Source organism: Lonchura striata, chromosome 1, assembly GCF_046129695.1.
Source record: "Lonchura striata isolate bLonStr1 chromosome 1, bLonStr1.mat, whole genome shotgun sequence".
NCBI classification, from domain to species: domain Eukaryota; kingdom Metazoa; phylum Chordata; class Aves; order Passeriformes; family Estrildidae; genus Lonchura; species Lonchura striata.
The window spans coordinates 84619881-84644366 of record NC_134603.1 but is presented as its reverse complement, the minus strand read 5'-3'; the positions used below and the strand labels follow the sequence as shown (position 1 = coordinate 84644366).

The 24486-nt window shown below is 43.0% G+C and overlaps 2 protein-coding genes and 1 pseudogene across 3 annotated transcripts; all 3 read left to right on the top strand.

Annotated features, from left to right (window-relative positions):
* The first annotated feature begins 1787 nt into the window (after window positions 1–1787).
* On the top strand, window positions 1788–6642 carry LOC110483439 (putative 2-ketogluconate reductase). 2 transcript variants are annotated; one of them, XM_021553370.2, is made up of 7 exons: window positions 1788–1865; window positions 2295–2348; window positions 2827–3211; window positions 3943–4114; window positions 5102–5280; window positions 5784–5880; window positions 6289–6642. In XM_021553370.2, exons 3-7 carry the CDS (start codon window positions 2830–2832, stop codon window positions 6440–6442), a joined length of 984 nt encoding a protein of 327 aa, XP_021409045.1. In that variant the 5' UTR covers window positions 1788–1865; window positions 2295–2348; window positions 2827–2829; the 3' UTR covers window positions 6443–6642. The 2 variants fall into 2 exon arrangements, with proteins under 2 accessions (XP_021409045.1, XP_021409046.1); XM_021553371.2 differs by having other exon boundaries at window positions 1828–1865; window positions 2089–2348.
* A 321-nt stretch (window positions 6643–6963) lies between these two features.
* RBFA (ribosome binding factor A) lies at window positions 6964–15457 on the top strand. Its single transcript, XM_021553384.2, has 7 exons — window positions 6964–7087; window positions 8086–8128; window positions 8795–8971; window positions 10222–10334; window positions 11532–11616; window positions 13716–13786; window positions 14813–15457. Exons 1-7 carry the CDS (start codon window positions 6978–6980, stop codon window positions 15204–15206), a joined length of 993 nt encoding a protein of 330 aa, XP_021409059.2. The 5' UTR covers window positions 6964–6977; the 3' UTR covers window positions 15207–15457.
* A 5095-nt stretch (window positions 15458–20552) lies between these two features.
* On the top strand, window positions 20553–21741 carry LOC110483461 (NADH-ubiquinone oxidoreductase chain 2-like; annotated as a pseudogene).
* Window positions 21742–24486: the final 2745 nt, after the last annotated feature.

Genomic DNA, 24486 nt, shown 5'->3' with positions numbered 1-24486 from the left:
CAGATTCATGTCTTTGAGAGGGACTTTACAAGGATCCTTCAATCTCAGGTGAGCAGTAAGTTAAAAGATGACTCATTACAATCTTATCACCAACACAGTTTGGAAACTTTTGATGTGAAAGAGGTAATGTGTAATCATGCTATATTTGCTGGTTTGTTTTTTTTTTTTTAAGGAAGAAAATGCAAGTAAACTTAACTAAGAATCCAGTTAACATTCTGTAACTCCATATTGCTAGTTAATTAATTTTTGCTTTAAAATTTAACTGTTTGAACTTGAAATTAATGTAAGAAAATGATACTCAAAAATCATCACCAGCATAACAAGAGTAGTTTATGGTTTTGTGTAATTGATATGAATTTTTATTATATTTTATTTTATAAATAGAAATTGTGTAGAGGATTGGTGTTAAACTTGACTGTCTTTATGTTCAGCATATCAAAGTGTGCTTGATAGAATTCAAGATGACAACACTTTGTAATCCATTCTTTTGAAAAGCACAACAGTAGTCACGAGAGACATAGCAGGACCCTATGGCTGGTTATTCTATAGTGTGAAAGGAAAAAGATCCCTGGATGCCCACAGCAGTGGTGTGTCCTGGCTCCTGAGCTGCTGTGACTCTAGGAACCAGGCATCCTCCCCAGTGGATTATGACCACCTGCACAGCAAGGGGAAACACTTTAGCACAGCTGTTGTGAACTGAGAACTGAAGCTGTACTTCCCAGTCCACATCACTGGGTATGGAGATCAAGGGAGGTGATTCTTCCCCTCTACTCTACTCTCGTGGGATCCCACCTGGATTGTTGCATCCAGCCCTGGGGTCCTCAGCACAAGAAAGATATGAATTGAAGTGGGTCCAGAGACGGCCACTAAATTATGACAGGAATGGAGCACATCTGCTATGAAGACAATGGGAGAGTTGGCATTGTTCAGCCTGGAGAAGGGAAGGCTCAGAGAAGACCTTATAGCAATCTTACAGTACCTAAAGAGAGCTGGAGAGGGACTCTTTACAAACAGTGATAGGTCAAGGGGAATGGCCTTAAATTGAAAGAGAGTAGGTTTAGATTAGGTAGTAGAATGGAGAAGATTAGGAAGAAATTGTCCTTTTTGAGGATAATGAGGCAACGGAACAGGTTGAGCAGAGAAGTTGTAGATGCCCCAGCCCTACCAATGTTCAAGACCAGGTTAGTGGGGCTCTGAGCAACACGGTCTAGTGAGAGGGGGTTTGAAAATAGATGGGCTTTAAAGTCCATTCCAACCCAAACTATTCTGTGATTCTATGATACAGACCAAATAACCTTCTCAGAAAAAAATCTCACATATTCTCAGCTGAAATTGGTACATGACTGCCTGTATCTGGGATAACATCTCAGATGTCCAAGCGATTGAGCCTGCCCCAGCTGCTTAGCTCTCAAAGAGAGCTTTTGAGGGTATTCCTAGAATCATAAAGATTGGAAAAGACCTTCACGTGTGCAGTGAATTGTCACTGGTGTCTGTCGGTCAGAGACAACTCTTCATCTTATGTTAATTCATGTGCACAGACTATAATGATCAGCAGAAAGGCCAGACCACGTCCGGGTTTCAAAGTCAGTATGGAAAACACAGCGTGCAGGACGATAATGCAAAAATCCCGGCTGTACTGAAGTCACGAACAGCACAAAAACACTTCTACAAAAACACTCACTCGTGAGCTCCCCGCGCTGTCTCTCGGCTCCCCGAGGGATTGGGGCACCGTGCCCTGGCACCGCCTCTCCTCCGCCCCGGCCCCGCGGGCTGTCCGGGCGGGGTGCGGGCGGCCGGGCAGTGCCCGCCTCGGCGGCCGCTCCCGCTCCGCCCCTGCGGTGCCACTGGGGCGGCCGGCCGGCGGGGTGAGTGCGGGCGGCGCCGCGGGACCCCCGTGCCGGGCGGGGACGGGGCTCCGCGCCCACGGGCGGCGGCTCCGGGGGTAGCGCCGGGCGTGGGGGAACGGGGGCTCCCGGGGGCCTGCGTGCCCCGCCCGGGCTGGAGCGGGAGGAATCTCGCCCGTGCTCAGCCCTCCTTCGGGGCTGGATAGAGCCCGCGGCCGCCGCTCCAGCTCCCTCTTATCTTTAGTCCCAGCCCTAGGCCCGCCGGGACAGCGGAAAACGCTCAGCCCGCCCGGGGCAGGGAGAACTTCCCGGGACACCACTCCGGCGGAGCGCAGAAGGGGGAGCCGGCCCGGCGGTGCCGGAGCGATGCGGGAGCATTGCCTCCGACTAAAGGGGCGGCATGAGGGCGTCTCGGCTTTAACCTGAGATCACAACCTTGGCTCTTTGCAGAGTCAGCAGAGTGGAGAGCTGGCAAAGAACTCAAGGGGACGGAAGAAAGAAAAGGTAAAACTCATGTTCGTGGGTAACTCCAAAGTTCATAGTTGACAATTTATAGTTCTGTTACATTAAATGAGATTTTTACTCAGATAATCTCATCAATGATAATTGCTTAATATAATTGTGTAAGTGTCAGAACTTGCAGACTAAAAGATATCTTTTCACTCACATTCTTAAATTATGGCTTTAAATATTGAACATTGAACAGGAGTAACAACTATTTGCTCATTTGTTTAAGTGTTAGCATACTTGGTATGCCAGAAATGTTTTCTTATTATCAAGATTATATTGAAATTGAACATCCTTCTGAATAACATATGGAGAAGCCAAAAGACTACTGCATGTGGGAGTAGTTATCTTTAGCCAATCCTTTATCAAGTGGGAAAACAGCATGTAATTGACCCAATCAATTCCTAGTTTTTAGGAAAAAATGTGTAATGGATCACTTCAGATCATGTCCTTTTGGTTCTCTTTGCTTTTGTAGGGCATGGAGGGTCAGGAACTGCCTTATGTGCTAGTTGACTCTATAGGAGGGAGACTTGGAGTATACGAAGACCATCTCGGATTTCTGAAGAAACGTTTTCATCTCATCACCATTAAAGAATATCTTGAAAATAAGACATTTCTCAGCAAAAAGATCAGAGCGATCTATATATGGTATCACAAACCAGCTATTAATGAAGAGCTGCTCCAGAACTTGCCTAACTTGAAGGTAGTTGCAAGTGCTGGAATGGGAATAGATCACTTGGACCTGAAACTCCTCTCCAGCTATGGTGTGAAGGTATCCAATACTCCATTTATTGTTTCCACTGACACTGCAGACATGGGGATGGCTTTGTTGCTGGCATCTTCCAGGAGACTTGTGGAAGGTAATAACTTAGCTTTTCATAGAAAAGATGATTTCAAAACATGCAGAAAATGTGTGCTGATGCAAAAGTAAGCTTAACACTAGAAATACGGGAAATTGGGGAAAAGGAAGAAGTTAAGACAAATCTGTCTTGTTGACAATAATTGGCATCCTATTTCCAAACTGGCATATTGGTAAGGTAGAATTGTTCCTTCTTTGGACAGCTCTAAATTCAGGCCTCTTCTCCCTCAGCCCACAGCCACTTATTCATTGTACTTGTTTATTGCAGTCTTGTTTTTCAAGTTGCAATAAAAGGGGATTAAAAGAATATATTTTCAAGGAGGTTTGAAGCTTGTCTTTGCCAAGTTACCATGTATCTGAGTAATTATGAACAAGCTGTCCAGAAATCTGCCCACTGTCCTCTTTTCTCTGCCAACCTTGGTGTATCTGCAAGGAGACTGGGAACCAGATGACCTTACTGCTGCTTTGACCTTACCTTTGCTTCGACCTTACCTTCCTTTGCTTCCTTTCTTGCCAAAGAGAGGCTGGTTATGTTTCTCTCCTGAGCAAGAAATCAGTGTCAGCAGTCCTGTGTACAGTGCAGCATTACTCTTGTCTGGAAACAAAATGACAATATATTACTGCTCCTGTGCTTCTGCCTAGTCCTACGATAAAAAGTGTGTGTTGTGGGGGGAAGTAACCAGATGCTGGAACATCCCTTAGATTACATAATTCTTCTTTTGCTCTTACAAGGCCATGAGATGGCAGTCTCCCCTGACACAGAGTATTTCCCTGCTGACTGGCTGGGGGCTGAGGTTTCTGGAGCAACCCTGGGGATCCTAGGAATGGGGAAAATTGGTTACAAAGTGGCTGAAAGAGCCAAAGCCTTTGAAATGAAGATTTTGTACCACAACAGAAATCAGAGGTAAAGCTTGTTGCAGTTCCAAGGCAACTCTGTATTGTCACTGCTTTTATCTGTTATTTATACTTTTCACTGTGCTTTCATTTTTTACAGTATTCTTTATTTTAAGTGGAAAAGTACATACACTTGTTCCAAGATGATCATTAATTTCCCAATTTATACAGAAAGGAAGGAAGGAAGGAATGGGAGAGATATACCTCACTGTTCTCCCCATTAGCTGGGGCTCCTGACTTCTTCCTGCCATGGTGGTGACATTGCAATGGACTGGAAAGGAAAAAACTGGGAGGACTTAACTCCTGTGATTTAGGCGAGGCAGGGATTCAGACAGAGATACCTCACCCTTCCAAAGCCATGTGACAATAAATGGCCAGACTTGTCAGTCTGCTTTGCTGTCTTCTAGATGAGGTGTATGTGGACTGTGCCCCTGTGCTCCTGTCAGGCCCATTCCATTCTTTTCTTTTGTGGGAATTTGATGAGAGCCAGCCAACCTCGTCCTGATACAGCATGCCAGGTCCTGCAGCGTGTGGTTTCAGTGAATCAGCACTGATGCACAGCACAATCAGGCTGTTGCTGACATAGATTTGGGAAGATTTAATCCCTGCCCTGTCTTGTGTGTTTCCTCAGTGATTTTCACGACTTACTTAAATTACTTAATTTTCACAATATATCATTCTTGCTTTTGGGTAGGAAAAGAATCCCCATTATCAGCAGAAATTGTAACACAAATGCATTTGGTTTATCATTTATTCAATGCATTTATGTGATATTAATTTCTTACTTTCCATCCCCACAGTACTGCACATTTGTGTACAGTTCACTTGGTATTGTGGGAAATAGCTTGATCTTTATTTTTACTGATTTTAAGACAAGCAGCTAACTGCTTAGTACTACACAGCAAAGATAACAATAAAGAAACATTTTCTCTACTGGTGATTTGATATTTCCCTTGTTTCTTGCTACTGCAGTTTAATTTTGGGATTTTCCCTTCAGAAAAAAGGAAGAAGAAAGTGCTGTTGGAGCTGTTTATTGTAAGAAGATAGATGATTTGCTCCAGCAGTCAGATTTTGTGTTATTGGCTGTGAACTTAACTCCACAGACACACAAACTGATTGGGAAGAGGGAGCTGGAGCTGATGAAACCCACTGCTATTCTTATTAATATCAGCAGAGGTAAGGTGCAGAATAAACAAAACTTCATTAAAGTTTGGTGGCATGACAAGTCCTGGGAAAACCTCTAATATAGTCTGTCCCTCTGATTTTTTTCTGTATTTTTTCTGATTATTAGTTTATTTAGGCACCCATGGTCATATCTCGGTAAAATATTTAACTGTTCCCATAATAATTAGAAAGTAGGTTTCTGAAATGTTAGTGACCTTAGAGTGTTAAAAACCCATGTGTATTTATATATCACCTTTTGTTTATTTAACACAGTGTTGTTGCTCATACACATTAGGGTGGCACAGCCTACATGGATGCCTGGTGCTCTGTTTCATGCTGCTAGTTCCCTGATGCACATACCCAGGCTTCCCACTCCCACACTACCACACTCCACTGCTGCTTCTGCACTGTGACTATGGCCTGCCCTCCTGTTTGCCTGACCACTGTGCCCAAAAGAATACTGAGAGGACAGAAATGAACATGAAAATAAACACATCCTTCTTACTGTACCCCAGGTCTAGTAGTGGATCAGGATGCTTTGGTGGAAGCCCTCCAAAACAAAGTTATTAAGGCAGCTGCTCTGGATGTGACATATCCTGAACCTTTGCCAAGGTAAGACATACATTTAAGTTAAAAATAAAAGGGTGTATGTGTGATGTTCAAACTAGAGTGTACGTGTGAGTAAAATTTTGTGAGCATGTGAGAAGTTGCATAATTTTGTTAGTAGAAGTACATGAAGTATGTGCACTAGTCCTGCTGAAATCATGTCTTTAATCCTGTTCCAGCCAAATAAAATTCACACTTACTCATTTGGAGGATTTGTTGCGTAAAACCCCAAGCTTGGGGTTTTATATAAAACCAAGCTAGGCAGAACTTTGAACTCCTCTGAATGTACTTGGGTCATGCAATTAGGTTTTGTTTTATTTTTAATTATTATTTTCCCTGGTGGCCTGCAATACTGATGAAATACTGATGAATGTGCTGTGAGTGACTAGTTCAGCATTTCTTTTCTTCTTCCAGGGATCACCCCTTGTTAAAGATGAAGAATGTTATAATAACTCCTCACATTGGAAGTGCCACCAAGAAGACACGCTGGGTTATGATGGAGGAAATGGCAGAAAGCATAGAGGCAGGCCTGGCAGGTCTTCCTATCCCTCGTGAGGTGCTGCCCTAAAGCAGCTTGCATTTAGGATTAATGCCAGCAGTGCAGAAAGAGCAATTTGATCACTTTTCACGTAATTATTTCGTGCAATTTCGTGTTATGCAGATAAAATATACAAAGCACAGGTGCAATTTACTTAAATACCCAGCAGTGGTTCTGTATGGAAAACTGCAGTGTTTTGTCTTGATATTCAATGGAAAATCTCCAGAGCAGTCTTGCTTCGGTGTCATTTACTTTCCTCGCATCCCCTTACAGCTGTCCGCCGATGCAGCAGCGAGTTGAAGGACACGTAAATCGTGTCTTAGCGGGGCCGCCCGGCACAGCCACGAGCTCAGCCGGCGTGTCGGAGCGGCTCCAGCAGCAATCCCGACCTCGGGAGCGCCGGGGGCAGCCTGAGGGCGGCTCGGCCCCCGTCCCTCCTTCCCTCTTCATTCCGCCTCCGGACCGGCCGGGACGCACCCAGCAGCCGGCCGGGCCTCCGTGCCGACAGGGGGAGCCGCAGGCGGAGCCGAGGCGCGGCTGCCGGGCGGGCCGGGGCCGGGCAGCGATGTGGGCCGCCCGGGCGGCCGCGGGGCCGCTGTGCTGCCGGGCCCTGCGCAGCTCCGCAGGGCTGGGCGGCCCCAGGAACCTGCTGCGGAAAATGCTTCGCAAGGATAAGTAGGCGCGGGGCCGGCGGGAGCGGGGGCATCCCGGAGTGCCGCGTGGGCCGTGGGCGCTGGGCAAGGGCAGTAAGGGGAGCTGCGGGGCTCGGGCGCTCCCCCGGGGCCGGGGCCGCGGAGGAGAGACACCGGCCCCGAGGCGCCGATCGGAGCTGCTCGGCAGCGGCCGAACGTGTGCCCAGGTGGCCAAGAAGGCCCATGGCCCTGGCCTCTGCCAGCAGGAGTGTGTCCTGCACCGATTGTTCTGTGCTCTGCCCCCGGTGAGGCCGCGCCTCGAGTGCTGTGTCCAGTTCTGGACTTTGCCTCTGTACGGGAAAGACATTGCGGTGCTGGAGCATGTCCACTGAAGGGCAGCGGCGAAGGGCCTGGAGCAGGAGTCCTGTGACAGGGAACTGGGGCTGTTCGCCCTGGAGAGAAGGAGATTCGGGGGGAACCCTATCACTCTCTACAACTGCCTAAAAGGAGGGTGTAGCCTGGTGGGGGTCGGTCTCTTCTCCCAGGAAACAAGCGACAGGACGAGAGGAAATGGCCTCAAGTTGCACTAAGGGACATTTCGATTGTATATTGGGAGACATTTCTAACCCGAAAGAGAAGAATGGTCCAGCAATAGAATAGGATCCCCAGGAAAGTAGTGTGATCACTGACTCTGGAACTGTTTAGAAAACGTGTAGAAGTGGTGCTTAGAGACCTGGTTTAGTGCTGGAATTGGCAGTGCTGGGTTAACAGTGGGACTTGGTCTTAGCCCTATTTTCAAACCTGAATGATTCTCTGAATCTAAAGAAACCTGAGAGCTATTCTTTTCCACCCCCTTCCCATCTATGTGCAGCTTCAGCTGTGGATGGGAATCATTGTTCCCCGCACCCCAGCTGTGAGGAGAGGTACTTGCATGGGTGTTGTAGTCTCCTTTCAGGCAGGTGGAATATAAATTACACAGGAGATCCTTATTTCTCTGAGCTACTGAAAGACAAGGCTGATTTCCTTTCCTTTTCCCAAAAGAAAGAAGTTCTGGTATGACAGCCCTACCCTGGGATCACAAACGGTAAGTGCAAGCACTGAATGCAATATGTTTATTTGTGCCAGGAGGAACAGACTTGTGTTTTTGCCATTGATTCTAACTTTGAAGCATTTTCTGATGGAGAAATAGCAAGATATTGTGAACAAACAGTAGGGCTCCAGTCTGACCGTGACAGGATTGCCATTTGGCTTCCCATGGCTGTTTCCTCTTCTGTACTGATCTTTCATCCTTGCCAACATCAATGCTCTCTTGCACACTCCTGAGTGCTGATCCAGATTAAAATTTCTATGAGCTTAGTTTAATGAAAAATTTTTTAATGTTTGTTTTTTTAAACAAGCAAAGCTTTTCAGTCAATGCATGCTGTATTGAGAAAGCAGTTCTATGGAGCTTCATAACTTGCTACAAAATACAAAAAGAACTTCAGAAACTTTGACTGTAGTACACATATGTCAAAGATTTTGTGAACAGAAATATTCCTTATTGAAACACTTGATAAGTAGGACCTATATAAAACCATCACAGCTTTATATATATATCTATAATAGCGAATATATATATTTATATATATATATATAATAGCAAATATATATATTTATATAATAGCAAAATAAGAATGCACTTAGTAAAGTGCATGAAACTGTATATACAAGTGTAACTACTGTTTAATGTGTTGTTTGTTTATTTTTATAGTTCTATAAACCAACCAAGTTGGACTTTTTAATGAAAAATGAGCTTACAAAAACAAGGAGAGAAGACAACACGCGGTGCAGAGTCTTGAATACTCTTATTCATAAAGCTGTGTTAGAGATGGCAACTACCTGTGAAGTCAGTCAAGAATTTTATGATCTCAAGCTGGAAATCTGCAAGGCAAGTGCCAAAGCTACCGTTTGTGCTGAGCCACGTTTTGAGGTTGGCATGGATGTGCCAAAGGAGCTCCCCTGGGTGTTGTGATGTGTGCAAGAGGAATTTTGCTGCATTGCTTCTGATGTGGAAGAGTGCAGCAAGATCAGGCACTGGAATACACAGCTTTGCCACTGTAGTACCTGGCTTAGGAGACCTTTGCCACTCTAATGCAAATGCAACTCAGACCAATTAAATGGTGATTCTCCTTATATGACTTTTTTTTCTGTTACTCAGACATAAACTCTTTGTCTTGCCCTTTCAGGAGGAGGAGCTTGGTTTTACCAACATAAGTGTATCTTTCCAAGATTGTTCTTCTTGCAGCTGTGTGACAGTTGTCACCTGCTTGTGTCACTCCCCAGCAGAAGACTAAAGTGATGCATGAGATTAGTTCAAAAAAAAGGCCAAGCCTAAGAAAATGTCATTGTCAAGCCAGATCTGAGAAAGAATTGAGATTTGTATGTAATTGTATCTAGTGGTATCATAAATTGTGGATTTGAAAAGGATGTTAGAGTTCTGATACAGGAACTAAGTCAGTCTCTGCATTCTTGTTTGTTGTCTGCAGTCTATCTTCTACATTTGCTGTTCTGTAAAGATTAAATTATACCACTGTTTGGCTTAAAAGCTTGGTGGACTTTGCTTTGATATTAGAAGCATGGAAAATGGTACCTCATGACAAAAGGGTTGTTATTAATGACTAAAATAGATGTTTTTGCCAGCTGAATTAATTCTGTTGTCAGGCAAGTGTTCAAAACTACATGGGCAAGATGAGTGTTTTGGCTGTATATGTGCAGTATCCTTCACAGAGTAGTTCTGTCTCTCTAGGGCTTTGAGGATTGCTTGTCTCAGATCGCATGTTTGCATGTAAAAATGCTGGCTGGTGTGGGCAAGACAGTTCTTTCAGGAGGCATTGCTGTAAATTAAACAACTTATAACATTGGAGAGGGAAAGAAACAGACTTCTTCCTAATACAGTACAGATTTTACAGCTGCACAGTGTTTGTGCTGCACTGGGACATGGCTGGGCATAGATCAATCCTGATTTACTAATTAACTCATTCTGGTCTGATACCGTCACTTCTCTTGTCAGAAGACATTTTCTAGTAGGCTTTCTGCAATCCATCACAGACTTTGTTGCATATGAGGTGTGTGTGTGTACATATATATATATTTATATACATATATATAATTTTAAAGACAGATTTGCCTTTTCTATAGGTGTCCCTGTCATCCAACTTTTCAGCGTGCCGTGTGTACTGGAATCCTACTTCCACTATGGAGAAGGAAAGTTACGTTGAAAGTGTGCTGCGAAAGAGTGCTCCACGTATACGGTACTGCTGTGGGATAGACCCCTTCCTACATCCAGAGCCATTTCTTAAGTACTTCTGACAGTCTAGACCTGACCTGTTGGGATGCTTTAGGTTTTTAGATACTTGGAGTAGAGCATCTCCTGTGATGAGCCTCACAGGGAAGGGTGGCTGTGTCCGACCAGCTGTGTGAACTTTTGTTGGAGCATAGCTGGCTTTTTTGGCTTCTGTGCTTTCCCAGGACAGGAGTGGGCTGAGCAGAAAGCAAGAGGAGTGTGGGTGAGGTCTCACTCCAGTATCCTGGTGGTGGTGGCTGGACAGGCTGTACAGGAGAGTAGTTCAGGACAGGATGCTGTACACAGGACTGACAGCTGCAAGGATCTCCTTGCAGATTCACTGAGAAGTTCTGATTGCTAGGGATGATTTGGGCTTCCAGAAGGGATGAGTTATTACAGAAATTCTCCACAATACTGATACCAAAAAACCCCCCCAAATTGAGAATGCTATACCATATATTGTGATGCTTTTCCCCATTTTTCCAACACAGAGTCCAGTGATTTTTCATGGTAGCATTGAGATTTTTGTTTCTTCCCCCCCTTCCTTGGCCTTCCCTCTGCTATCCAGCCAGTCTGTTGGAAATTCAGGACTTCACCCATGTGGCAGGTGGCATAGAAGCATACTTATAAAGCTGTTTCCTTTCCCTGTTTCCCTAAGCTGTGTAATTCCTGCTCCAGCACAATGCTCTCTTCTATTCCACAGCTTCCACTCTTTAAGAAGGAAAGTTGATGGCTAGGAAGAAGAGAAGTGGACCCCTGTCAATCCTTCCTGCAGCTAGCATGTAGGATAAGTTGTCTTGCCCTGCTGTGAAGGCTGTATCCCCCACTGCTCTTATCCCTACAGAGGGGATAAGGATACCAGATAAAGTGGGGAAAGACTTGTGCCAGCCTATGTATACCGATATGGACAAACCTGCTATCATCAATACTCAGCTGGACCTGTAGCCAGTAGTTTTTGTATGCCATGCATTCGAAGTTGGAGCTCTGCGGTGATATATTGTTTTGCATCAACCTGAATAGCTCATCATCAGGCGTTTTGAAAGTTTTTGAAAGTTTTGCAAGCCATATCTTTAAATGTGCAGTACTGTTGGATTTAACACCTTTTGCTTGTCATGGAGATGATATACTGATAACTCATGCTGGTGAATGCTGTGTTTTTTGCCAGGTATCTTCTGAAGAGTCAGCAGATTGTAGGAAATGTACCCCCAGTAGTATTTATAAAAGACAAAGAAGCTGCAGCTGTAAAAGAGGTAAATATAATCTTTGACTCAATGTACAAATATAGTGACTTAAGAGAGAGCTGATAATTTAGTTGCTCTACCAATTTACTTTAAAAATCAGTCTTTCTCTATAGTTGCAAAGATTGTTTTAACAAATAATCTTGAGTAAGATTGATGCCTATATAATATGTAGAAGAATTGTAGGCAATATCATTAGGCAGTGAAGAAATTTTAAAGAATTACATTACCATTTTAAGGAATAATACCGGGTTACCTGGTGTATATGATTATTGAAATGAGGTGGGAGGAGCTGTTTTCCATATTTTAAATGTTAGGTGCTTTTAAGATTAAATTGGATAACCAGTGATTTTTTATTGTTATTTTTCCCCATATCTTTTCCATCTGTGAATTCTTAAAATGTTTGTAGGAAGTACAAATCTTTGCATAGGGGATATAGGCTTATTCATACTAATTTTTTACCTCACTTTTAAAATTGTCTTTACTATTTCATGTTTTCTGTCAAGGTGTTGGTAGTTTTAACTAGTTGACATGTTTCCTAGGAGTTTGTTGTCATTGGAATTGTGAAGCAAGATCTCTAAAATAGTGAGATTTCCAGAAAAGAAAGATGACAGCAATGAGTAGAATTTGATGAGAAACGTGTCCTCAATCTGTTGATGTGAACAGGAGTTGAAAAGAACAGGTTCATGTTTCTGTGCCCTGAAGTGCCTTATTATTTATAATAGTGTTACTTCTACAGCCAATTACTGATAGACCCTTGTGGGCTCCTGCAGTGTGCATGAACAGAGCTGGACGGGATAAAAAGAATTTCAGATTCTCTAATGCAATGAACTTTCTAATGCTTGAACTTTCTGTGATCAGAAAAGTTCTGAGTTTCACAGAAGACAAAAACCTTCTTTATATTAATTCTGTGAGGGAATGACAGTGGGGAGCAGATATGTTAGCGTTCAGGAACACGCATAATCACGGAATATGATTATATGCTGGTGCTTTTATTGAGAGCTCTGGGGATCAGGGGTCCAGACCCAAATCTGACTCCGACATGGCTTTCGAGCTGAATGTATTTTATATTCTATCGTTATATAACTTACATATTAATTATAAAACTTATCTTGTTCTATTGTATACATTGACATGAGCTTCTCATGATCTTTCTTAGGTCCCTGACCACAGTTTCTCATGATTATTCTTATGATTAAACAGTAATTATATTTAATTACTAAACAATCATCACATCTAACAATTATATCATTTATCATGTACTAGCTACACAGGTGCAGTTCTAGCAAGTACAAGTTCTTCATGTGCTTAGGGTGTTTATTTTTCCAGGGCCTACTAAGCTTATTTTTCCTTTTAACCCTAAATCCCCATGATTTTAAAACCCTTTTACTATCAGATAGATGGATCATTTTCTCCCACTTCGCAGTTCATCAGATTTATGTCAATCACAGATTCAAATAACACACTGAACTTGGTTTTTAAGTATTGTAAGTAAAGGGAAAAAATATCCAATTAAACTCCTAGAATAATACAATGGATTAGAAGGGAATTAATGTAAAGAAAAGCTGAAATGAAATTTCAAACAAGAGAAAATTTTTACAATTACATATAGTCCATAAGCACAGTATATTATAATGCATTAATAATATTTAGCACTCACTGGTTAGATGCCATGTTAAAAGGGATTTGGGAACTCCACAGTTGCCTATAAGAGAAATGCAAACTTGCAGAAAGGGAGAAGAGGTGAAAAAAATATCAGGAGGTTATGAAAAAGGATGTTATGAAAGAAGATTTTCAAGACTGAGGTAAGAAGAAATAAACCAAAAAATATATATGTCAGACAATCCCTAGCCAAAGGCTCATAATTCACATAAGGCAAAAAACTTCGTAAGGATCTCTGGATACACTATTGGACAAAAACATTCCAGGCAAGAAGTAGAAGCAATTCCATGTAAAAGAATGAAAAGGCTGTTTTAAAGTGTTTTTTCTAAATATTCCAAACATAGAAAAGATTATATTTGCTGTTGGATACTTGTCTGTTTTTTGTGTAGACTGGTACAAAGTAGATTTAAACAGGATCCTTAATATGTGTGGCCTTCATGTGTTTACAGGTCGAGGACTTACTGGCAATTGCTGATTTTGGACCTCCAGAAGAAGAAGAAACACCTCAAAATGATTCAAGGTGGGTCTTTTTGGTTCAGAATTGTACAAGTGTTCGTTTTCATCTTTGTTGGCCAACTTAAATTGGGTATTATTTGACTTAAGAGTAGGTATTTTAAGTAGGTGTGTACATTGTTACTTGCAGACCTGATACTTGTTCTGGTATTAATATTTTAGTTTTTATGAGTGAAATATATGTACAACTTCTAAGATTTCAAGACTTGATATGTTGATGATAATCAAAATGTTAAAAATGCTCAGCAGTAGTAATATTTGTTTTTTGCTGGTAATTGTCTCATGAGGATGAAAACGGCATTTACCAATACTGCTCTACTTGTCCACTTTTTTCTGATGTAAGTTTGGTTTATTACACATGGATTGCAAGTTTACTGACAAATCTCCCTAAATTAATTTAACATTCTTCTGTGAGGGAATTTTAACCATTGAGAGATAGGGCTGAACAACCTATTGGAATAGTGGTTCTGTGGATTGGATGCTCTCAAAGCCTTTGTACCTGTGTGCTGTAGTCTGTTGGTAGAAAAGCCTTCTGTGCCTCAGCATCTCACAGGATGGTCCATCAGGTGTGAATCAGAAATAGCTTCCTGTGGGAAGTCATTCCTGTGACAGATTCCCCAAAGGGCACTTAACAGCTTCCTCTGTGTCTTGGGGAAATAGTCAAGTCCAGCATAAGGTGTCACATCGTTCTGATGTGTTTTAGGCAGAGGCTGCTGCTTCTCACTTCTTGGAAGAGCTGGGAGAAGTTCCCTAGGGCTCCCAGATACAGTGCTCACCAAGGTACATTTTTTCTCAGGACAGACAGTTTTGTCTGACATATTGTTTTATTGGCTTTCTCCCATTAAATCTGTTGACACAGACTGTCCTTTGACACATGATATGGTGGTATCTCTTCCTTCATAACATAGGGAACACAGGGTGTTAATAAATTTAAACTGAAAAGTCCAATTTATTTCTGTGTTACTCAAGTTGTCAAAAATAGAAATATATGTGGGGGAAAAAACCAAACCAATACTTGTTTTCTTTCCCACAGTAAACTCTTCCCTTCAACAACTCAATCTTCATATTCACCCATGAGGTCTAATCTGTTTGGTGTTGATCATGAACTGCTGAATAAACAGATAATGGACTATAAAAAAATGGAAGTGTCAAGACATATAGAAAACACTGCCTGGACAGAGAAGCAGCAGCAGCAGCTTTCTAAGATTCAAAAGAAAATGAAAAAGAAAAAAGCAAAGAATCATCCTGATGATGACGACATTACAGCACAGAAACACTTGCTGGACAGATACGAAGCTGATTATTGGGATGGTTACACTGAATCGGCCTCAGACTATGAACTACAGGATGAATTACTGGAAGAGGCGAATGGATTGGAGGTGGATGATGACAAAACTTTAACTCAGCCTACTGGTAAAAGGACATGAAGTAAAAAAGCCACTCCCTTCAAAATGAAGGCTGCCAATAACAACAAAAAAAACCAAAAACCTGTCATAGCTACTGAAAGATTTATTTTGTACATGTTTACCATTTCCTCATTCAAACTAATAGTTTGCCACATGTAAGCCGGTTTGCTAGCACAAAGTATGTAAGAAAAACTGCCATTATTGATATTCTGTTAAGCTTGCCATTATGTTGATTAATCATTTCCAATAAAATTATGGTTTCTATATTGCAATATTTCTTTTATTTTTTTTTTTTGTGACCTGCATAAAAGTTACTGCCTGTTATTCTGATATAAGGAAGGAAGAGGGAAGCAAAATAATGACAGTGGTGTTCAGCTTCATCACACAGAGACGAGGACAGGGTCTTCTCTAGAGGACCAGTCTAATGGGGGACACTTTCTACAAAAACATCCCAATGATGCCCAATAAAGTTACAACCCTGAAAGAAAATAAATTTATAGTTTTGCAAGGGGAACTGCATCAGAAAAAATTTGAGAACTGCTCATCCATTGGGTAAAGTCAGGCAAAACATTGTGACTTAGAAAATGTATTAACAGCTTGAAAAGCAGATAAAGCAACAGGGAAGGATGTTCCAGAAACTGAGATCTGAAAACGAATAGGGAATAATGTAAAAAGTGAGAATAAAACTGTCTGACTCAAAGCAAATAAATAGCAAGAGTGTATAAAGTCAGAGGCTTCAAGCTTCAAAGAAATTACAATGAAAAGGTAGTAAAAGAGAATTCTACCAAAAATACAGAAAATTTAATTCCAGTAGTTAATGGGAAGGTAAAGAAAATCAGCAAGGGGAGGTTGCCCTAGAATGCAGCAGAATCACTGAATGGTTTGGGTTGGAAGACCTTAAAGATTATCTAGGCCCAAGCCCCTTGCCATAGGCAGGGGCACCTTTTGCTGGAGCATGTTGCTCAAAGCTCCATCCTACCTGACCTTGAACACTTCCAGGGATAGGGCATCTTGGACAAGCTTCTCGTGACAACATGTGCCAGTGCCTCACCACCCTGATGGAACAATTTATTCCTTATATCTAATCTAAATCTACGCTTTTTTAATTTAAAACTTAGGACTTGTCCTATCACTACACTTAAAGAACACTGCAATCATCAGTCATAGTCAATGCAGATGCATAAAAAATGTCAAGTTTAAATAATTTAGTATCTTGTAATAAGGTCACCTGCCCAGCAGAAGGGAATGGAGTGGATGTGGTTTTTCTGGGTTTTTGTAAGGCTTTTGGTACTGTACCTCACAGCATCCTTTGGGACAACTTTTCCAGCTGTGGGATGAGTGGACTCATGGTGCACTGGGTGAAGATCACGTTGAAGGACAGAGCTCAAGGGTTGCAGTGGACAGGGCCACATCTGGCTGGTGACTGGTCACCAGGGGTGTTCCTCAGGGCTCCATTCTAGGCCCGGTCTGTTCAATAGATCTCTCAGTGATCTGGATGCAGAAATTGAATGCACCATGAACAAGTTTGCTGATGATTCCAAACTGGCAGGTGCTGCTCGCACTCCTGAGGGACAAAAGGCCTTGCAGAGGGATCTGGGTATCCTGGAGTATTTGGGCAAACATCAGTGGCATGAAATTAAACAAGGATAAATGTCAGATTCTGTACATAGGAAGGAGTAATGGCAGGCAGAAGTCTAAACTGGATGAGGAGTGGCTGGAGAGCAGCCCTGCAGGAGGGATCTGGGGGTGCTGGCTGGCAGGAGGATCAACAAGAGTCAGTAGTGTGAGCCTGGGCAGCCCAGGGGGCAAACCACATCCTGGATCAAATACAGCTTCACCAGCCACTTCAAAGAAGAGATTATCCTGCTGTGCTTGGTGTTGGTGTGGCCTCACCCTGAGTGTTTTGTGTGCTTATGAGCCCCATAATTTAAAAAGGATGTGAAGGTCCCTGAATGAATCCAGAGAAGGCACCAAAGTTGTGGAAGGGGCTGGCAGGGTGTTCTGTGAGGAGCAGCTCTGGACACTGGGTTTTCATGTTTGGAGAGAAGGAGGCTGAGGGGCAGCCTCACTGTTCTCTACAACTTTCTGAGGCAAGGAAGGAGAAAAAGTACCTCTTTTCCCTGGGACCCAGTGCCAGGTCATGTGGGAATGGCTCAAAGCTGTGCCCCGCAGAAGAGGTTCAGACTTGACATGAGGAAGCATTTCTTTATCCAGTGGGTGATCCAACCCTGGAACAGGCTCCTGAGAGAGGTAGTCAATCCCCCAAGCCTGTCAGTATTTAAAAGACATTTGGACAATGCCCTTAATACCATGCTTTTTATTTTGGCTAGCCCTGAAGTAGTCAGGCAGCTGGACTTGATGATGTCCCTGGAAGGGGGATTTAGCAGTAAAGTGGGACAATCGAGCCCTCTTTAAGACGGCCCTGGGGCACGTACATACCGCCCATCACCCTCCTCACAGGCACCCCCCCCCCCCCCCCCCCCAGTAAATTAATAAGCTATTCAGCCAAAGATGGGGTAAGTCTTAACAAGGTAAGTGTACCAGAAGGTGTACTTAGACTACCAAGACATAGCTTAAGCAAAAGCATTCTGCTTACACCTGAAAAATATCTGCTAACACCAGATTGTCTTGATGCCAAACTCTAGCCCAATCGACATGACCTGGAATAACAAAGCTACTCCCTACACCCAACTAAAGCATTTACTAGTCCCAGTATAGGCAATAGAAAAGACACCACTGGAGTGATAGAGACTACATACCATAAGGGAAAGATGAAATAATAATGAAAACTAAGCTATAAACAGCAAAGATCAACCCTTGTACCTTTTGCATCATGGTCTAGCAAGAAAAGCCAAGCAAAATGAATTTAAGTTTGCCACCCCGAAACCCAAGCGAGCTACTTACAAGCAGCTGTTAGAGCGAACCCGTCTCTGTGGCAAAAGAGTGGGATGACTTGTTAGTAGAGGTGAAAAGCCAGTCGAGCTGGGTGATAGCTGGTTACCTGTGAAACTAATCTAAGTTCACTCTTAATTCTTCTCCAAGGAAACTCACAAACCCTAATGAAGCAAATTAAGGGCTATTTAAAGGAGGTACAGCTCCTTTAAAAAAGAATACAATCTCTACGAGCGGATAAATAACAACATACTAACTTACTGTGGGCCCTTAAGCAGGCACCAACAAAGAGTGTGTTAAAGCTCCGTACCTAAAAAATATAAAAACCTTATGACTCCCTCCCCACTAACAGGCTAACCTATATACAAATAGGAGAATTAATGCTAGAATGAGTAACCAGGGTCCTCCCTCTATGACAAGCTTACATCTATACATTATTAACAAACCACCAATATACGACAAATCAAACAAGAAGAGTATTAAGTATCTTGTTAACCCGACAGAGGAGTGTCCATTAAGAAAGATTAAAACCTGTAAAAGGAACTAGGTAAACCCATCAAGGCCCAACTGTTTACAAAAACATAGCCTTCAGCAAACCAACAAACAAGTATTGAAGGTGATGCCTGCCCGGTGACTCACGTTTAAAGGCCACGGTATCCTAACCGTGCAAAGGTAGAGCAATCAATTGTCCCATAAATCGATACTTGTATGAATGGCTAAATGAGGTCTTAACTGTCTCTTACAGGCAATCGGTGAAATTGATATCCCTGTACAAAAGCAGGGACAAACCCATAAGACGAGAAGACCCTGTGGAACTTCAAAACCAACGACCACCTTATATCACATACACACCCACTGGGTTCACTGACACATAAGAGATTGGTACGTGTTTTTCGGTTGGGGCGACCTTGGAGTAAAACAAAGCCTCCAAAAATTAGACCACAACTCTAGACTAAGAGTAACCCCTCAAGGTGCTAACAGCATCCATACCCAATATAATTGATCAATGGACCAAGCTACCCCAGGGATAACAGCTCAATCTCCTCCAAGAGTCCGTATCGACAGGGAGGTTTACGACCTCAATGTTGAATCAGGACATTCTAGTGGTGCAGCCACTACTAAGGGTTCGTTTGTTCAACGATTAACAGTCCTATGTGATCTGAGTTCAGACAGGAGTAATCCAGGTCGGTTTCCATCTATGATGAACTCTTCCCAGTACAAAAGGATAGGAAAAGTGAGGCCAATACCACAAGCAAGCCTTTGCCTTAAGTAATGAAAACAACTAAATTATGAAAAGCTATCACACCCCTCCAAGTCCAAGAAAAGGACCAGCTGGCGTGGCAGAGCTTGGAAAATGCAAAAGGCTTAAGTCCTTTAACTCAGAGGTTCAAATCCTCTCCCTAGCTTCAAACCAACCCCCATGACTAACTACCCCCTCCTAATTAACCTCATCATAACCCTCTCCTATGCTCTCCCAATTCTAATTGCAGTAGCCTTCCTAACACTAGTAGAATGTAAGATCCTAAGCTACATACAAAGCCGAAAAGGCCCAAACATCGATGGCCCGTTCGGACTTCTACAGCCCCTAGCAGATGGCATCAAATTATTTATCAAAGAACCCATCCAACCATCAACATCCTCTCCAATTCTATTTATCGTAACACACATATTAGCCCTCCTCCTAGCAATCTCAATCTGAATACCACTCCCCTTGCCATTCTCCCTAGCAGACCTAAACCTAGGCATACTATTCCTACTAGCCATATCAAGCCTAGCAGTGTACTCCATCTTATGATCAGGATGGGCCTCCAACTCAAAATACGCCCTAATCGGAGCACTACGAGCAGTAGCCCAAACAATCTCCTACAAAGTAACCCTAGTGATTATCCTACTCTCTGTCATCCTCCTCAGTGGAAACTACACCCTAAGTACCCTAGCAGTCACCCAAGAACCCCTCTACCTCATCTTCCCATGCTGACCCCTAGCCATAACATGATATGTGTCCACACTAGCCGAAACAAACTGTGCCTCATTTGATCTAACAGAAGGAGAATCTGAACTAGTCTCTGGCTTTAACGTAGAATATGCAGCAGGCCCATTCACCTTATTCTTTCTAGCCGAATATGCCAACATTATATTAACAAATGCACTAACCACCATCCTATTCTTTAACCTAGCTTCCTTAACTCCCAACAAGAATTATTTCCAGTAGTAGTAGCAACAAAAGTACTCCTTCTATCAGCAGGATTTCTATGAATCCATGCCTCCTACCCATGATTCTGATACAACCAACTAACACACCTACTATGAAGAAACTTCCTCCCACTCACATTAGCCCTGTGCCTATGACACATCAGCATACCAATCTGCTATGCGGGCCTACCCCCATACCTAAGACAACCGGAAATGTGCCTGAATACTTAAGGGTTACTATGATAAAGTGAACATAGAGGTACACCAGCCTTCTCATTTCCTAACACTTATAAAAGTAGGGATCGAACCTACACTAGAGAAATCAAAACCCTCCATACTTCCTTTATACTATTTTCTAGTAGCATCACCTAAACAAGCTATCGGGTCCATACCCCGAAAATGATGGTTCAACCCCTTCCCCTGCTAATAAACCCCCAAGCAAAACTAGTCTTCATTACCAGTATCCTATTAGGCACTACCATTACAATCTCAAGCAACCATTGAATTATAGCCTGAACTGGGCTAGAAATCAACATACTTGCCATCCTACCATTAATCTCAAAATCCCACCACCCTCGGGGCATCGAAGCCGCAACCAAGTACTTTCTAACCCAAGCAGCTGCTTCAACCCTAGTATTATTCTCCAGCATAACCAACACATGACACACCAGACAATGAGACATCACCCAACTAACTCATCCAGTATCCTGCCTAATCCTAACCTCCACAATTGCAATAAAACTGGGCCTAGTACCCTTCCACTTCTGATTCCCAGAAATACTACAAGGCTCTCCCCTTACCACTGTCCAGTGGTATCTTATCCACAGCCATAAAACTTCCACCCATAACACTCCTCTTTATAACTTCACGCTCCCTAAACCCCACCCTCCTAGTTACCATAGCTATCCTTTCAGCAGCCCTAGGAGGATGAATAGGACTGAACCAAACACAAACCTGAAAAATCCTAGCCTTCTCATCCATCTCCCATCTAGGATGAATAGCCATTATCATTACATACAACCCCAAACCCACCCTCCTCAACTTCTACCTTTACACACTAATAACTGCAGCTGTATTCCTAACCCTAAATTAAATCAAAGTCCTAAAACTATCAACCCTAACAACTGCATGAACAAAAGCCCCATCATTAAGCTCAATACTACTACTAACCTTACTATCCCTTGCAGGACTGCCCCCTCTAACAGGATTCCTCCCAAAATGACTCATCATCCAAGAACTAACCAAACAAGACATAGCCCCAGCAGCCACAATCATCTCCCTGCTATCCCTACTAGGGCTATTCTTCTACCTCCGACTTGCATACTGCGCAACCATCACACTCCCCCCACACACCATCAGCCACATAAAACAATGACGCATTAACAAACCAACCAACATTCTAACTGCCATCCTAACTTCCCTATCCATCACCCTCCTCCCAATTGCTCCAATAGTCCTCACCATTGTCTAAGAAACTTAGGATCACTTAAACCGAAGGCTTTCAAAGCTTTAACCAAGAGTTAAACCCTCTTAGTTTCTGCTAAAGTCCGCAGGACATTACCTACCCTGCATCTCCCAAATGCATCTTGGGCACTTTAATTAAGCTAGGACCTCACCTACTCACTAGGCAGATGGGCTTCGATCCCACGATGGTATAGTTAACAGCTACATGCCCAAACCAACAGACTTCTACCTATAGACCCCGGTGCACAATTAATGCACATCAATGAGCTTGCAACTTGCTATGAATTTGACCACAGGGCTGATAAGAAGAGGAATCAAACCTCTGTAAAAAGGACTACAGCCTAATGCTTATACACTCAGCCATCTTAGCTGTGACATTCATTAACTGATGACTATTCTCAACCAACCACAAAGATATCAGAACCCTATACCTAATTTTCGGTGCCTGAGCCAGAATAGTGGGTACCGCCCTAAGCCTCCTCATTCGAGCAGAACTAGGTCATCCTGGGGCCCTCCTAGGAGACGACCAAGTGTACAACGTTGTTGTCACAGCCCATGCTTTCGTAATGATTTTCTTCATAGTTATACCAATCATAACTGGAGGGTTCAAAAACGGACTAGTACCCCTAATAATTGGAGCCCCAGACATAGCATTCCCACGAATAAACAATATAAGCTTCTGACTCCTCCCTCCATCCTTCCTCCTATTACTAGCATCTTCAACAGTCAAAGCAGGAGTCGGAACGGGCTGAACAGTGTACCCCCCCACTAGCCAGAAACCTAGTCCATGCCGGAGCCTCAGTAGACCTAGCTATCTTCTCACTACATTTAGCAGGTATTTCCTCAATCCTAGGAGCAATCAACTTCATCACAACAGCAATCAACATAAAACCACCCGCCCTATCACAATACCAAACCCCCCTATTCGTATGATCCATCCTAATCACTGCAGTCCTACTACTCCTATCACTTCCTGTTCTTGCTGCCGGGATCACAATACTTCTCACAGGTCACAACCTAAATACAACATTCTTTGACCCCGCAGGTGGAGGAGACCCAGTACTATACCAACACCTTTTCTGATTCTTTGGTCACCTAGAAGTCTATATTTTAATCCTACCAGGCTTCGGCATCATCTCCCACGTTGTAACCTACTACACAGGGAAAAAAGAACCGTTTGGTTATATGGGAATAGTATGAGCTATACTATCCATTGGATTCCTAGGATTCATCGTCTGAGCCCACCATATATTTACAGTAGGAATAGACGTAGATACCCAAGCATACTTCACATCCGCCACTATAATCATTGCCATCCCAACCAGCATCAAAGTATTCAGCTGACTAGCAACACTCCACTGAGGAATGATCAAATGAGACCCATCAATACTATGAGCCCTAGGATTTATTTTCCTATTTACCATCTGAGGCCTAACTGGAATCGTCCTCGCTAACTCTTCACTAGACATTGCCCTACACGACACCTACTATGTAGTAGTCCACTTCCACTACGTCCTATCAATAGGAGTGGTATTTGCAATCCTGGCAGGATTCACCCACTGATTCCCCCTATTCACAGGATATGCACTTCACTCAACATGAGCAAAAGTACACTTCGGAGTAATATTCATAGGAGTAAACCTAACGTTCTTCCCCCAATACTTCTTAGGCCTAGCTGGCATGCCACGACAATACTCGGACTACCCAGACGCCTACACACTGTGAAACACTATCTCATCAGTAGGCTCACTCATCTCCCTAACAACCGTAATCATACTAGTTTTCATTATCTGAGAAGCCTTCGCATCAAAACATAAAGTATTACAACCAGAACTAGCAAGCACCAACATTGAATGAATTCATGGCTGCCTGCCACCCTTCCACACATTCAAAGAACCAGCCTTTGTCCAAGTCCAAGAAAGGAAGGAATCGAACCCCCGTATGTTAGTTTCAAGCCAACCATATAAACCACCTATGCTTCTTTCTCATAAAGAGATGCTAGTAAAATAAGTACATAGTCTTGTCAAGACTAAATTACAGGTGAAACCCCAGTGCATCTCCAAACACAACCATGGCAAACCACTCACAATTTAACTTCCAAGACACCTCATCCCCTACTATAGAAGAACTCATAGGATTCCATGACCACGCACTAATGGTCGCCTTGGCAATCTGCATCTTAGTGCTTTGCCTATTAACCCTCATACTCACAGAAAGACTAACCTCCAACACAGTCAATGCAGAAGCAATCAAACTCATCTGAACAATCCTTCCAGCTATAGTCCTAATCATACTAGCTCTGCCATCCCTACGAATCCTCTACATGATGGACAAGATCAACAAACCAGACCTAACCCTAAAAGCCATTGGCCACCAATGATACTGATCCTACGAATACACTGACTTCAAGGACCTAACATTCGACTCCTACATAATTCCCACAACAGACCTACCCCTAGGACACTTCCACCTACTAGAAGTCGACCATCGAGTCATAATCCTCACAAGCTCCACCATCCGAGTCATCGTCACCGCCAACAATGTACTTCACTCATGAGCTGTTCCAAGCCTGGGGATGAAAACCAATGCAATCCCAGGACACCTAAACCAAACTTCCCTATTTGCATCCCGACCAGGAATCTTCTACGGACAGTGCTCAGAAATCTGTGGAGCCAACCACAGTTTCATACCAATTGTAGTAGAATCCACCCCACTCGCCAACTTTGAAAGCTGATCCTCCTCAATCTCATCC

Excerpts from the sequence above, each read along its gene's own strand:
- RBFA (XM_021553384.2), top strand. The coding sequence starts at position 6,978 with ATGTGGGCCGCCCGGGCGGCCGCGGGGCCGCTGTGCTGCCGGGCCCTG. Across the intron at positions 8,972-10,221 it reads TCAAGCTGGAAATCTGCAAG|GTGTCCCTGTCATCCAACTT; the intron begins GCAAGTGCCAAA and ends CCTTTTCTATAG. Across the intron at positions 11,617-13,715 it reads AAGCTGCAGCTGTAAAAGAG|GTCGAGGACTTACTGGCAAT; the intron begins GTAAATATAATC and ends ATGTGTTTACAG.
- LOC110483439 (XM_021553370.2), top strand. The coding sequence starts at position 2,830 with ATGGAGGGTCAGGAACTGCCTTATGTGCTAGTTGACTCTATAGGAGGG. Across the intron at positions 4,115-5,101 it reads TACCACAACAGAAATCAGAG|AAAAAAGGAAGAAGAAAGTG; the intron begins GTAAAGCTTGTT and ends TTTTCCCTTCAG. Across the intron at positions 5,281-5,783 it reads TCTTATTAATATCAGCAGAG|GTCTAGTAGTGGATCAGGAT; the intron begins GTAAGGTGCAGA and ends ACTGTACCCCAG.